Here is a 15,502-nt window from a genome sequence, read left to right as displayed (position 1 = left end):
CTGCCTCCAATTCAACGAATCAGATCAACACATGGCATCATCACACCTCCTCCGCCATACCGACCCCGGCCCCCTAACCGTCAAACACTTCATTGAGTCCTTCCAGCGCATATGGCTCGATTCACGAACAGCCCGAACAGGGCGACATCATGTTTCTCATCTCCCACGGAGGCTCGGTATGCCCTCTCCCATGCCTCCTTTCAACAATCTCAAACTAACACCAACCAGGTCTCGCCATAAGCGGCGGCGCAGACTCCATGGCCCTCGCCTACCTCTGCAAACAATGGGAACAAATCCAGACCCAAACGAGCGACGAGAAAGTCTCCGTCACTGCATTTGTCGTCGACCACAAAGCCCGCGAGGAAAGTACTCGCGAGGCGAACATGGTTGCCGGCTGGCTTGCTGATATGGGTATATCTATCCCCTACCCGTCACATCTACAAAACCGGATTGGAGTATACTGAAATAAAGGTGCAGGCCTACAAACACAAATCCTCCCCCTAACCTGGCCATCTCACCACATCTCCGCCTTCGAAACCCACGCCCGCCGCCTCCGCTTCCAGGCCCTCGGCCAAGCCTGTCGAGCACATAGCATTGAGACCCTCCTGATGGGCCACCATCAAGATGACAATGTCGAAACGACCCTCTGGCGCCTCTGCACGGGTGCCAGGGGTGCCGGACTAGCGGGTATTCCAGCGGTGACGCGCATTCCTGAATGTCACGGGTTGTTTGGCGTCGCGGAGAGTGGATCCTCAATGACATTACTAAAACCAGGAAACAGTGACTATCGAATAAAGACTACAAATACAAACGAACTCAGACTCACAGGATCATCATCTAACACTACACAACACCAACAAACAAAATACAAAATAGCCACAGGCGGCATCTCCATAGCCCGCCCCCTCCTCGCCTTCCCAAAACAAAACCTCCTCGCAACGTGCAAAGCAAACAACATCCCCTACGTCGAAGATCCAACGAACTTCGACCCAACTTTGACTCCCCGAAACGCTATCCGGAGTCTTCTCGCGGAGAAGAAACTCCCTCGTGCTCTGCGCGAAGAATCAATTCTTTCGCTAATGCGAAAGAGTAATATGCTTCTGCGGTCAGTGACGCAGTCGTCGAATGAGATCCTTGATCGATGCGAACTCCTATCATTCGCTCCTGATACAGGGAGCATGATAGTCAGATTCCCTTCACCACCACCACCATTATCAAATAAACCCAACTCAGCAGAACAGAAGAAAAATGATATCCCATCGCTCACCCTCCGACGCATCACGGAACTCATCTCCCCGTTTCCGGAGAATCATTTCCCGCTGAGGAGTTTCGAGGCCTTTACTTCACGTGTTTTCCCTCCCTCTCCTTCTTCGGAATTCCAGGGAGGAGAAGGCAGCACGGCAAAACAGCAATCCTTCACGTTAGGTGGCGTTATGTTTCAGCCTGTTCGATGCGATTCACCACAGTCATCATCATCATCTACATATACATCCAACACCGTTGACAACAGAGCTACATACCTGCTCACCCGCCAACCATACATGCGCAACCGACTTCCTATTCTTCCTATCACTGTTCCCATTTATCCATCCTCATCCTCTTCTCCTTCTTCCGTACATAGCACAGCGGACACTCAATCACCAAACAGTATACCCTCATCATCGGAATGGCACCTCTGGGATAACAGGTACTGGTTCCGGGTCACCGGTACGACTTCATCGGGGGCAACTCCAGAACCCACATCGCTATCGCTGATTGTGCGGCCGCTACAAAAGTCAGATTTGAAGAACATCCGCACGGCAGCGTCAAAAGAGGAAATGCGAGCGTTGATGGATCGGTTGGGGCGGGATGCGCCGGGATTAGTACGTTTCACGGTGCCGTTGTTGGTATTGGTTGGAGATGGAGGGAAAGAGGTGCTGTTGGCGTTGCCGACTATGGAGACGTGGTTGCCTGGAGCTGAAGACATTGTAAAGTCAATGTCCTGTAATATCCGGTGGAAGTGGATGTATAAGATGATTGATCAGGAACCGTTGGAACGGATGGGTTGGTTGAAGAACTAGCTAAGCTATGCTACAAAGAGATTTCCAGACAAGGGAAGTATGGACGAGTGAAAATATCACAAAGAATAGGAAAGTAAGAGATCGACATGCATAACCCGCCAACCCGAAGCAAACCCCGTCGGATGCAGTTCAGAATAGCCAAGCAGACCCGCAGGCTATGCCACGACACAAAGGAAAGAGAAGCCTTATGCACAAGTGCGGAATAAACTGTGCGGAATAAAATGAACGACGCTCCTGAGCATCAGCATGGCTCAGACGCCAAAACCACCGTATAATAGATTCCGAGAAAGAAAAAGAGGAAAGAAAAGAAAGGCCATCTCCAGTAACAGGCATACACTCATATCCAGTTCGAAGATATCCCAGAAAAAGAAACAAAACATTAGAATAATGAAAATGTACGTCACTGACGCGAGCCTGCTACCATTCAGCGCTCACTCACTTGCCTTCAACAAGGCCACCGCGGCTTGCTGCGCGCGTAATCCTCCCACTTCACGCTTCAGCCGAAAATTCTCCTTCTTCAACCGGCCAATCTCCTCGAGAGCCGACGACAGCTGTGTTTTGAGCGCTTCCTCGACATTTCCAGCTCTCACATCTTTAGCGATCTTACTCAATTCGGAGTTGAACCGATCGTAAAGAGCTTCGTTTTCAGCGCTGGCTTCGCGATAAAGTTCATCGAGCTTCTTGGCACGTTTCTCGCTGACCACCAGAGACGACTCCAGGTCCTTTTCGATCGCCGCGGTGCGACCATTGAACTCGCCGGATAGCGTTTCGAACTTCATCTCTAGGTTGTGGACGCGGGACACCAAGAACGAATTTGCGGTAGGCGAGGCAAATGGCTCGTCAAGGGAATCGGAGCCTTGTCCGTCACCTCTAACCAACGATGGAGTAAGTCTCATCGCCCGCAGTTCCTCACCAATGAGTTCGAGCTCATCCTTGAGACCTAGCTGCGCCATGTTTTGTGCTCTCTTTTCACTATTTAGGCGATCCCGAAGCTGTACCATCAATGTTAGTCGTCATGTCTCCATAAATAGACGCGGCAATAAAGGAAGAGACATGAAGCGTACCTTTTGGGGACTCTGCAACCGCATTTTGGGGGTCTTCTGAGAAGACGTCGGTTGCAGGCGTCTCGCATCGGAGCCGTTGACTTGAAGCGGTCTCTCCTTCAGACCAGGGGCGCGAGAAGAGGGTATACTTGTAGCCCGTGACCTTCTCTTGGCCTCTTGCGTAGGTGATACCGAGGCTTCGCCTTTTCTCCTCGTGGCGCGTTCCGTCTGCGGCATTTTGGGGTCGATGTTTTCTTTGCGGCTGGGCGTCACTGGACGTGTCGGTGATCGGCGGGTTGGCGAAGGCAACCGAGTGGGAGAGTTACCTTTGGCTGGTGATGTGCTTCTGACGGTCGAACCTGAGCCATGACTAGTCTGCGGCCGCGCCTGTCCAGCAGGAGTCGCCACGTCGGCCCGAGGTTGATTTGATATAGACGACGGAGTTGCAGGTCGTTGTCCCACACTGGATACGATAGATACATCGGAAGAGGCAGTGCCGGGTCGGAGATCCGAGAGGGAACTTCGTCTCTTGCGGCGCACTTTCACCACTCCATTTGTATTTGTTGGAATCCCACGAACGGAGGACAGAGACGGCGGTTGCTCTTGGGAACTACCTGGTCGTCGAAGATGTTCTTGGGAGATGGATGCACCTGGGCGGTCGCGGGAGCCTGGTCGCAACAGGGAACCTAGACTGGTATCGACGTCGATCGACTTGGACCGTAGCAGCGACCCCTTTGGCGTGCCAGGCTCCGAGTCACCCGAGCCCTTACCCTTGCTTAATGTCCTGAGGATGGACGAGACCTTGCTTTCTCCCTCCAGCTTGGAGTTTTCTCGGTGCAGACCGAAGCCGAAACGCTTCCGGAAGGAGGACGCGTTCGAATTCATGGAGCCTGCAGTCTGGGAAACCGATTTTGTTTGATCGCAGTTGAGAGTCCCTTCCAATGACGCACCACCAGGGATGTATTCATCAAACAGGTTATCAAAATCGTCCACTAGTCGGTCCAGGAGAGAGATATGCTGCATTGGGTCGCCATCGATTGTCAGAACTTCTGCAAAGGCCGCAGTCAACGCGCCCCGGTCGCCATCACTACCCGAGGCATCCAGCAGCTCCGCCAGCAGCCGGATCATGGAGGCCAGCGCACGCCGATTCTGGGGGCTTTGGTCAGCTAAGAACCTTCGGAAGCTTTCATCAAAGTCCCGTGGGAACATGTTGTCAAACTGCGCTTGCAAAATCCTTAGGGAAGGTGAGTCAATAACGGGGCCCATGTGTTCCCTCCACGCATTGGTCATAAACGTTTCGAAGGCCACAAAAAGCGTGTCAACTGGAACTTCGGCTGCTGCTTGGATCCGCCCGGGGTCTTCAAGCAGGATGTTGTATAGCTCATTGACCGACGACCGATCGACGTTATCCCTTCCGCGAAGAGACCGTCCGACAATATTCCCACTCCGAGACTGCAGGGCGAGTGCATAAGCTGCAAATGTTTGCTCCAGCGCACTAAATGGACTTTCCTCGCCCTTGGTCGGTGGAGCGCCCACCACTGAGATTTTGACCGGACTCTCCTCCTTTCCAGGGAAAACCGAAGGCAGTGTGTTCGAGCGCGGCATGTTGCCTCGGGGCGGTGGCATTTTAGGGTACTCTCCCAGTAGAGTTGCCGAAGTCGGTGCCTTGGCGCTGGGTGCATTGCTTTCCTTTGATTGACTCCCCCCCAGAAGGCTGGAGAGCAACTTCGAGGGCGAAGGGGGCCGGAAGCCACGCGGAACTTTAAACTGAGCCATGAGGTGTCCGGCGAGGTACCGAAGAATGTCGAAGTTGGAATGTACGATCGACTCCGTCATCGTCCGATTTCGAGGCCCATGGAGAGGGAGGAGGACATTTAGTACTACCAGGGTCAGTACAGAAATAATTATCGGCCAATTTGGCAAGTACTTACAGCGCTTGGAGAGTACGGGCACGAAACTATCCACGGTGACCATATCCGAGGAGGCAGTGCCGACTACGGAGTCAACATCCACCCGGTATTGGTCTTCATTGGCCAAAGACACGGACACAATCACCTCCAAGTCAGATTCTTTCAACTTCTGGCTGCAGTCCGCCCTAGAAGTATCGAAAATCACCCGGATCTTCGACAGATTGGCCCTCTGCGCGGCCTCTTCCGGCGCTTCTTCGAACACACATGCTAGGATCCCGAGATTTCCAACCGTACCGGTTGGACTGCGCAGCGACCACTTGCCACTTTCACGCTCGCTCTCAGAGAATCGGCCCTCAATTTTAGCTTTCGCAATCTCCTCTATGATTCGGCTCGAACGACCCTCGTACATGGACACCGGCTCGAGCGCAAGCAGGTCCACTGTCGTATTCTGGTCGGGTCTTGAGGTGGCAGATGCCGGAGCCAAGAACAAAACCCGGCCACACGTGGACTGCGTACATCGCACGGTGTGTAAGTCGTACACTTGTACCACTCGGAGCTCGGATGAGGCAGGCGAATTGGGCGCGGTGTTGGTGGCCGCGGCGGCGTTATCTAGGTCGGCCAGGAGACCACGCGCTGTCGTTTTTGCCCCCACAGGCTTCGATAGTAATACCAGACAATTCTTGTAAATCAGCATAATCCCCGCGCTGGGCTCGGTGGGTGGAACATCAAGATGATAGGGCGGAGTGAGCTCGTTGAAATCGACGGCGGTGATCAGGCGGCCGGTCGGTAGAATCGTCGAGGGCCATCCATCAACTAGCTCTTTCAACCGTCGAAAGCTCTGGTCGTGGTTGGTCGATGAAGCGTCATCGAGCGAGCAAATGTCCTTGATAACATCGCGCGCTTTCAGCAGTGGTCGGACAGCCGGGTGAACCAGAGGAAGACTGCCGGTCATGGTGTCGATCAAAAGACTGTAGCGAGGGAGACGTTGCACCGGCTCCATGAGAAGGGAGCGCAGCTTTTGCTCTCCGGTTTCGTAGACGCGCTTCGAGAAGCTCGAGTGCTTGTCTCTCATAAATGAATTCAGCGTCTGCGTGAAGCCGGTATGAGCCCGCATATAATCGGCGTACGGCTGGGAGAACCGGGGGAACCAATCCAGAAGCGCATTGGCAAAAGCCACTGCGCCAATCGCATCCGTTTCCTCCCGCGAGAAAGATCGTTGCGACACCGACGACGGCAGTTCTGTATCATCCGTGAGGTCATCAATGGCTTCCTTTTCCGTCTCCTCGAGAACCTGTCGAATTACCCCCAGGAAACCCATGTTGACCTCCAGGATTTCATTCAAGCATGGCGGAAAGAGCGTGGCCAGATCGGACTCATTGGGGCTGGTACTTGATGGGCCTCTTGCCTGGGCCTTCAACCGAAATTCCTCCGCCACATGACACACCAGGGTGTAGAGCTTGTTCACATATCTCTCTTCCGTATCCACCACTTCACACATGGTCAAGCGCAGGGCTTGTTTCTGGCCTTTAGAGAAGAGCCGGGACTTGCTCAGGTTCGTCGGTTGCGACGGGGCGCGCTTCAGTCGGGAAGTGGGCAGGAACATGGGCGCTCCTAGGGATCGTACCAGAGCCGTATAGCGTCCATAGTGAAGATCGGGGGCATCGTACAAATCTGCATTACCATCATGAACATCATCATCGTTATCGGGCTGGGTAGGAGGTTGGATCACTCCGGTGGGGAGGACCACATCGATATCCACCCAGGGGACCTTGCGCTCTTGGAAAGCACCACGAATGTCGCGCACAATGTCGGCGGTGTGTTCTATCTTCGTCATGCGATTTGCTATTTCCGCCGCGTGCATTTCGTCGAAGAGCTTGGGCAGTCTCAGCCCCGGTTTTCCGGCGCGGGCGAAGGTCTGCAAGCACTCCTTGGCGGGGTCCGACAGCTCTGCAAAATACTTCAGCATACTGACGGCGAGACCACGACTGACTTCATCGCCTTGCTTCTCTCGAGGCAAGTGGTTGACCGCGGCGTATAAGGGGGCTGCGGGGGAGACGGTAATGCGCGGGTAGCTTTGGAAGCCGGCGGGGGTGAGGATATGCGCCTGAATGCGCGAACTGCTAACGGTGGCATTTGCAGTTGCGACGGGACCGTAGAAGATGAAGATGGACGATAAATACGGATCGGAGGCATGGTACAAGGAAAGCTGCTCCAAAGGCAGGTCCGATGGGGCGGTTGAGACCGTCGCCATGATGGCGGGGGGGGAGGAAGGAGGGAGGGAGGAAGGAAGACTGGTTATCGCATGCAACGAAAGCGTGGGTAATTGCCGACCGATAAATTGGCGGGGGTTTTTTGGATGGAAAGAGCGATCAAGGATGATTAGTTGCACTAGTAGATAGCCAATAGGTGGGACAGATTATTAAGTGCAAGGGCCAATCTTAAGGACAATCAGAAACCGAGAACGATAAGAGAAGAGTCAAGTAAGTAAGTAGTAGTCCGTGAAATAGGAAATCAAAAGTAGGAAGAGTTAGTGAACAGTGATCCGCGATCAGTGATGCCCAACCACAGAAAAACGGGATGGGCAGGTCCCAGGAGGGGATTAGAATTAGGGAAGGACTATGGCAAAAGAAGGTCGATGTAGATGGACGAAGACATAATAGAAAAAGCGGCGATGTCGCACAGTCAGATGGAGTAACGAATGAGGGTCCTCATGCAGCGGAAGGGGAAAGAGAAAGAAACCCCTCCATGGGAAAAACTGGCGAGAGTGATGAGAAGAAGAAGAAGAGAGAGTGAGTGAGTGAGTTGGTGAGGAGAGAGGCGGAGAAGGAGGAGGAGAAAGGAAAAGAGGAGAAGTAGAAGGTTAAGCAGCGACGGTGATGGCGATAAATCAATCAATCAATCAATCCATCAATGGATCGATCGGATCGTAAGACGCGTTTCTGAGGGGAAGGGCCCAGACACACACACACACACACACACACACACACACACGCACTTGCTGAGGGAGCAAGACAGCGACAGGAACAAGCTTTCCCCGAGTGAGTGTGTTTGTTTTCGTCTTTTGACAGCCAGCGAGGGACTTGCAGGGGATTTGCAGCGTTGGACCGAGCGACTGGCGACTAAGTTGGGTTGCTGATGGCTAGTGCTGCAGCCTCCACGATGAGGGGAAGAAGGAAGAAGATCGGGTCTGGCCGGTTGGAGTGACGCGCCTTTTTCTTACACTTTTTTTGTTGTTTCGGGCACGCGGGGGGGAGGGGATCTGGCAACACTGAATCTGGTTTAGTTTGATCGGTGGCAGATCGACTATCCTCTCCTTTATTCACCGGGATCAGAATGCTCGGTGATAAGTATAGTAACCATCGATAGAGAAAGAATGCTAATAGCTTATTTTCTACAGCGTATACACTTACCGAGAATGCCATCTATAAAAATGTCGGGATTATTTCTAGTATTTTCTCTCTTTCCCTCCGCGCAAATGGAAGAATCACACGCCGACACGTGTAGAGGGGAAAAGTGCGCCAACTGTCAACAATTGTCCGGGAAAAGAAAGCCACAGGAAGATTCTTGGAATCCCACGAGAAGGGTCACACCCGCTGCGAAGTTACTCATATTGTGAAGGGAAGACTCTCCAAGGTAAGGGTGATTCAGGTGCATGCATTGATTACCCCGAAAGGACGCAGTTGTTTACTCCATCGTCAGATAACCAAAAATAATGCTAAACAAAATAATAAAAATAATAATATAAAAAAAGACCAGTGTGGGACCGGCAAGCTGCTCTACTACCGTCTACGGACTGCCAGATTGATAGATCGCACTATCTGACTCGGACTGGCCACACCGCCCAGATCCCCAAGCACAACATCGCATCCCCAACCATGGATCCTTATTCTTAAACCCAGTCCCAAACCAAACAATCAATCCATTGTCTTCTTACCATTTTTTCTTTATGGGTGGATCGGGAATACCCTCCCGTTCCTTCTCAGATGTCTATCTTGGGATAGTATTGATAGTATCATATTACCATCAGCTCTTGTCCTGATTATCGATTACAGGTTAAACTTTATAAGGATCAAGCAAGGCATTCTCATACGATCCCCCGCAACTAGCCTCAGCAAATCGCAATGGGAGAAGCAACCCTTGCAGATTTCCCCTCCCCAAGTGACAAGAGTAAAAGTAGTTACTGCAGCGACTGGGATTGGGGGGGGCATAGTAACCATGAGGGTTTTCTTCTGGTTGATCTATTCGAAGGGAACTTATCCCATGAAATACAACACCGGCTAACAAGTTACTATCTAACACTGTAGGCTTTACCTATATAAAATTTATAAAGACTTAATCTCTTTGGTTCTACATAATTGATCACATCTACTTACTCCCTCGTGAAACCAACTGTTTAGTTAAACGTCCCTGGCCGCCGGAGACGGGTTGGGCCTAAACCCCATTGGGCAGGTATGGAGAACCTCAGGCTCGCTCTCCGCTCGCCGGAGCCAAAAGAAGACCAGCTGTTGTGTTCCCGCTCGCCGAACTCAACTTGCCTCCCCCCTCGGCTCCTCCAACTCCCTCTCCTCATCCCTCCTCTACCCCCCCCTTCCCTCTCGCTGCTCTGTTCGAGTAGGGCCATGATTTGAACTGCTTCTCATTTTCCGGCGATTGTTTTCTGGCCGCTCCCTCTCCCCTCCCTGCTCTTCGTCATGTCGTCCACGCCTTTACCCATCGCGGTCGATCCGGTCGCGTTGGTGATTACGGAATGCATCACAGTCACCTCGGCCATGCGAAAACATGCCCGGTGGGCTCACTCGTCCGTCTCTGCCATCCTCGGTGGAGGCGCCGTCTCTCGTGTCTACGACCGGGATACGTCTGCACCCCCAAGCCCCCGCAATGGGTCTACGCCGCCCCGTCCAAGATCGAGGATGTCCTCCGCCGATGAGGACCACGCCCTCGCCAACCGCTGGGGTCTCCGGGGCAAGAAGGGCAAGAGTATGCAAGACAACCCGCTGATTTCAGCCTTCGCCAGGTTGCGGAGCGACCTGAAGGGTTGCAAAGATATCCGGTCCTTTGACGCTCCTGCGTTGCTTCACCCGTTCCTCCAGGTCGTCCGATCCTCGTCCACCTCCGCCGCCATTACCTCCCTTGCCCTTGTCGCCCTGACCAAATTCTTCGCCTACAACATCATCAGTTGCGATTCCCCTAGACTCCCCATGGCCATGCAACTCCTGTCGGCCGCCATCACCCATTGTCGCTTCGAAGCCAGTGATTCGGCCGCCGATGAAATTGTCTTGCTGCGGATCCTGAAGTTGATGGAAGGAATGCTGTCTCGGCCGGAGGGCGAGCTGCTCGGAGATGAGAGTGTTTGTGAGATGATGGAAACGGGTCTGAGCATGTGTTGTCAGGTCCGCCTGTCGGAGGTGTTGCGGAGGTCCGCCGAAATGGCCATGGTCAACATGTGTCAGGTCATTTTCATGCGCCTGTCGCACTTGGAGGTCTCTGAGTCCGACGAAACTGGATCGCAAGCACCATTGCGCGCAGAGACGGAGCAGACCAGTCTGAAGATGGACCCGTCCGTCGACGGGAACACCGTGACCTCGCAACATCCCTCCGCCATGGGTTCCGACACTGGGGTGACTGATCGAGACCGTGGCAGCCGAGACGGATCGCCCGAGCAGATGCTGAATGGAAATGCCGTTGCCGCGCCACCGAACCCCCAGGATGACACGGGCGACGAAGTGAAGCCATACTCCTTGCCATCCATTCGGGAACTGTTCCGCGTCCTCATCGACCTGTTAGATCCGCACAACCGCCAACATACCGAGCCCATGAAGGTCATGGCGTTGAGGATCATCGACGTTGCCCTTGAGGTCGCGGGGCCGTCTATCGCGAAACACCCGAGTCTCGCTACGCTGGCGCAAGACGATCTCTGCCGACACCTCTTCCAGCTGGTTCGATCCGAAAACATTGCAATCTTGACTGCATCGCTGAGGGTCGCCGGCACCTTGCTGCTCACTTGTCGGCCGGTTTTGAAGTTGCAGCAGGAGCTTTACCTGTCCTATCTGGTCGCCTGTCTGCACCCGAAGGTAGAGATTCCGAAAGAGCCTGGCATCAACCCAGCTCTTTACGACGGTGTACCGCAGGTGCCCAAGCTAGTGAAGCCGTCCCCATCGCAAACGAATAGTGGAAGGTCTACGCCGGTTCCCGTGAAGGATAGACAACAGTTAGGCCTGGAAGGTGGATCGCGGAGGCCGGAGACCCGGGAGGCCATGGTCGAGAGCATTGGCGTGCTGGCACGCATCCCGAGCTTTATGGTAGAGCTTTTCATCAACTACGACTGCGATGTCGATCGCGCCGACCTGTGCGAGGATATGATCGGCTTGCTCTCCCGTAGTGCGTTCCCGGATTCAGCTACGTGGAGCACAACAAACGTGCCCCCGTTGTGCCTGGACGCCCTACTCGGTTACGTCCAGTACATCTACGATCGGCTTGATGATGAGCCGGTGTATGAGGGTTTCCCTTCCATCGAGCAGCTCCGAAGCCAGCGGAAGACGAAGAAGCTGATCATTCACGCCGCCCAGAAGTTCAACGAAGATCCCAAAGCCGGCATTGCTTATTTAGCATCGCACGGTATTATTGAGGATCCGAGTGATCCCGCCCTCGTTGCTCGATTCTTGAAGGGGACGACTCGGTTGTCAAAGAAAATTCTGGGTGAATACCTGTCCAAGCGCAATAATGAGGAGCTGCTCGATGCCTTTGTCGAGCTTTTCGACTTCTCTGGAAAGACCATCGTGGACGCCCTTCGTGATCTTTTGGGTGCTTTCCGCCTGCCTGGCGAATCTCCCCTGATCGAACGAATTGTCACCACCTTCACCGAGAAATACATGCAAAAGGCTCAACCCACTCAGATTGCCGACAAGGACGCTGCGTTTGTACTGACGTACGCCATCATCATGCTTAATACAGAGCTCTACAATCCCAACATCAAATCCCAAAATCGCATGTCCTGTACCGATTTCTCCAGGAATCTGCGGGGTGTGAATTCGGGCCAGGATTTTGCGCCTGAGTTCTTGCAAGAAATCTACGATTCAATCAAACATAATGAGATCATTTTGCCGGATGAGCATGATAACCAGCACGCGTTCGACTTTGCGTGGCGGGAATTGTTGCTGAAATCCTCGTCTGCCGGAGAGTTGGTCGTTGGGGAAACCAATATTTACGACGCTGAGATGTTCGCCGCTACCTGGAAACCGGTGGTAGCGACTCTGTCCTATGTCTTCATGTCGGCCTCAGACGACGCAGTTTATTCCCGGGTTGTCACGGGATTCGATCAGTGCGCCCAAATTGCTGCCCGTTATGGCTTGACCGACGCCTTCGACCGTATCGTCTTCTGTCTCTCCTCGATCAGTACATTGGCTACCGACAAGCCTCCCAGTACCGCTCTCAACACCGAAGTGCAGGCCGGTCAGAAGAGCGTGATGGTGAGCGAATTGGCGGTAAAATTCGGACGGGATTTCAGGGCTCAACTGGCGGCGGTAGTACTCTTCCGTGTTTTGGCTAGCAACGAAGCCGCAGTTCAGCAGGGCTGGACATATGTGGCTCGGATCCTCAGCAACCTGTTCATAAATTCTCTTATTCCTGCCCTCGATTCCAACCTCAACGCTGAGCTTGATATCTCGCCAATCCCGTTGCAGACTCCGTCGCAGGTCGTGGACCGCGATGGAAGGAATACAGAAACTGGGCTTTTATCTGCATTCACATCATACCTTTCCAGCTACGCAGCTGATGAGCCTCCGGAGCCGTCAGACGAAGAGCTGGAGAACACCTTGTGCACCGTGGACTGCATCACCGCTTGTTCTACTACCGAAATCTTGGCGAATATCAAGTGAGTAGTTATATTCGCTGTCCTTTATTACTGGGATCTCTAACTTGCTTTCAGGTCCCTCCCATTGGAGACGGTGTCTCTGGTTGTTGAAGCGCTTTTGGCCCAGATGCCCGAGGAAAGTGCCCCGGCGGTCATTGTCGTGAAGCCTGAACGACCTTCGGCTGGCTCAAGGGCGTCTAACGGCAGGACCGATGGCGGCAAGTCAAACTACGACCCGGGAATGATGTACCTCCTCGAACTAGCGACTATCCTGACCCTTCGCGACTCGCAAACCCTAGAGGCTCTCGGGGAGAGACTTCTGACCACATTGCAAGCATTCATCCGCGACGCTAGAAACATCCACTCTCTGGCCTTGTCCCGGATTATTCATTATCTGCTGAACCTGTTGCGGCTGAGCCATGTATGTCAGTTCCCTCTTTCACTGCGTTCTAGTACACTGACCAGCATTCAGGATCAGCCTTTTATAAGGGTTCCTGTTATCTTGCACGGAATCTCTGGCTTTGACCAGGACATTTTGGAGAGCGTCGCCGTCACGATAGTGAAGAGCTTTTCGCGGTGTATCTCGAGTGCTGGGCTTTTGCGGAATGAGATCACCGTCTCTCCTGATTTCTGGTCCATCTTGCAGAGACTGCTGCCTCACAAGGAAGCTGCACCACTCGTGTTCGATTTGCTCCGCTCCATTGTGGAGTCGAACCCTCCCATCATTACCGCCGACAACTATGAGTCTGCCGTTAGCCTCGCGAATGACTTCATCAGCGCTGGTAGCGTAGGCTATATTGAGGAGCGACAGCGGGACGCGCATGGACGACGCGGAAAAGCTGTCAAGCCTTCAAAACCGAGGTACGTATATTTGACAATCACCCTCGCACAGACTTAGGAGAATTGACAACCCTGGTAGTGAGAATGAGGTGGTTTCACGTGGTGTGAAGGCCATCGGTTTCGTCCTTCAATTGACACGGCGTGTCCCGGGCCTGATCAAGCAGTCACACCTCGAGGAGAGCGAAGGTTCGTCAAATAGACCCTTTACACGGCAAGCATAAACTGACATACTTCCCAGCCTGGTCCGCGTACTGGTCTCCCATCTTCCAATCCTTGACTGCGCAATGCATCAATCCATGCAGAGATATCCGTCACCATGCCGTTTCAGCTCTACAAAGAACTCTCCTTTCTCTTGAAATCAGCTCCACCGATGAGAAGGAATGGACAGCCATCTTCGATCAAGTTCTCTTCCCGCTTATTCTGCGGTTATTGAAGCCCGAGGTGTACCACTCCGACCCCTTGGGAATGGGTGAAACTCGCGTCCAGGTGGCCATCCTGGTCTGCAAAATCTTCCTGCGCTACCTCGACCAGCTTCCCAACCGCGACGGCATGCTCGATCTGTGGCTCAAGATCCTCGATATCCTCGACCGAATGATGAACAGTGGCCAAGGAGACAGCCTGGTACGTTGCCTTACTACCAACTTCAACCTAAAGCCAAGCACTAACCCCAAACAGGAAGAGGCCATCCCCGAAAGTCTCAAGAACATCCTCCTCGTCATGGCAGATGGAGGCTACCTGGTCCCGCCCTCCCAAGATCCCAGCAAGGAGTCCATCTGGACAGAAACCAAGAAACGTCTGGAACGATTCCTGCCTGATTTATTCAAGGAAATCTTCCCCAATGCGTCGGACGAGAAATCCGCGCCCGTCTCCGTGGCTCCCTCTCCTGTCCCGTCAACTTCAACTCCCCCCGCCGAACCCCAAGACCAAACCAGCACCAGCGCAGCAGAGCCACCAGCGACATCCGCAGCTCCTGCTGAAGCCGAAGCAGAAGAAGAGACCGAAGCACCAGCTACTAAACAGGATTAATTAGTCCAGTCCAGTCCCTGAGACCTAGCACGGACTGCCGGACATTGTAATGAACAAATCTATCATCAATCATCATTTCTTGTTACCCATTGTTTTCCATGTACCTCGGGCATTTTATAGCGTGGGTTATAGTCCGTTTTTTTTTTATTTTGCCACTTTACGCTTGAGGCCCATCCTTGTTTTGCAAAAATACCTACTACCTGTGTACCCTGTAAATATAATCTCACTCATCTTATGAAAGAAAGACCGTTTTGTTTGTTTGTTTGTTGGCTTGTTTGTTACATTTACTTATCTAGTCACGGAGATTTAAATCATCCCCATGCATAGAGTTTCATGTTGGTTGGTTGTGTTTTGTGTCCAAACTTGCGGAGTAAGTATAGAAGGTGCTGTTAGTCTATTCCTTCTCTACAGTATTGATACAACTAGAACCATATTTATATTCCTACTACAATGAGGATCAAACACAAATCATAATTTCAGCATCTACTTAGTGATTATACCTACAAGTACGCAGTAGACAGTGAATGAGGAGAAAAGAGTAAGGTCTACATCCATACAAAGCATGCACATACAAGGGAAAAGCTCCACGATAAGCAATCAACAAGCTCTGATTCAGTGGGTCTATACTAACTATACTATAGTAAAGAACGCCGAAGAGAAGAATGATACGTACTAACTAAATAGGTATCCTATAAGTAGATATAGAGCAAAGTGGGAATGAAAGACGCGCGGACAGATACATGGGTTGGAGATCAAAAAAAGGAGAAGGTGGAT

The 15,502-nt window shown here is 52.6% G+C and overlaps 4 protein-coding genes across 4 annotated transcripts; 3 read left to right on the top strand and 1 right to left on the bottom strand.

The window, feature by feature from the left end:
• Positions 1 to 31: 31 nt before the first annotated feature.
• On the top strand, positions 32 to 2,276 carry BDQ94DRAFT_177674 (tRNA lysidine(34) synthetase; the record flags this gene model as incomplete). The annotated part of the gene is made up of 3 exons (XM_026772968.1): positions 32 to 176; positions 229 to 411; positions 478 to 2,276. 3 exons carry the CDS (start codon positions 32 to 34, stop codon positions 2,058 to 2,060), a joined length of 1,911 nt encoding a protein of 636 aa, XP_026627870.1. The 3' UTR covers positions 2,061 to 2,276.
• BDQ94DRAFT_177672 (putative Rho guanyl nucleotide exchange factor) lies at positions 2,276 to 7,501 on the bottom strand. The gene is made up of 3 exons (XM_026772967.1): positions 5,035 to 7,501; positions 3,125 to 4,983; positions 2,276 to 3,052 (listed from the first exon to the last, which is right to left on the bottom strand). The coding sequence occupies exons 1-3, from the start codon at positions 7,262 to 7,264 to the stop codon at positions 2,492 to 2,494; spliced, it is 4,650 nt and encodes a 1,549-aa protein (XP_026627869.1). The 5' UTR covers positions 7,265 to 7,501; the 3' UTR covers positions 2,276 to 2,491.
• Positions 7,243 to 7,990, top strand: BDQ94DRAFT_141008 (uncharacterized protein). Its single transcript, XM_026765732.1, has one exon. The coding sequence runs from the start codon at positions 7,591 to 7,593 to the stop codon at positions 7,804 to 7,806; it is 216 nt and encodes a 71-aa protein (XP_026627868.1). The 5' UTR covers positions 7,243 to 7,590; the 3' UTR covers positions 7,807 to 7,990.
• Positions 7,991 to 9,563: 1,573 nt separating this feature from the next.
• On the top strand, positions 9,564 to 15,209 carry BDQ94DRAFT_177668 (Sec7 domain-containing protein). The gene is made up of 6 exons (XM_026772966.1): positions 9,564 to 12,883; positions 12,938 to 13,283; positions 13,335 to 13,723; positions 13,782 to 13,888; positions 13,941 to 14,323; positions 14,378 to 15,209. The coding sequence occupies exons 1-6, from the start codon at positions 9,705 to 9,707 to the stop codon at positions 14,726 to 14,728; spliced, it is 4,755 nt and encodes a 1,584-aa protein (XP_026627867.1). The 5' UTR covers positions 9,564 to 9,704; the 3' UTR covers positions 14,729 to 15,209.
• The last annotated feature ends 293 nt before the right edge of the window (positions 15,210 to 15,502 follow it).

Source organism: Aspergillus welwitschiae (assembly GCF_003344945.1).
Source record: "Aspergillus welwitschiae strain CBS 139.54b unplaced genomic scaffold BDQ94scaffold_11, whole genome shotgun sequence".
Lineage (NCBI taxonomy): Eukaryota > Fungi > Ascomycota > Eurotiomycetes > Eurotiales > Aspergillaceae > Aspergillus > Aspergillus welwitschiae.
The sequence above is the reverse complement of the archived record's forward strand: the minus strand, read 5'-3'. Positions and strand labels throughout refer to the sequence as shown.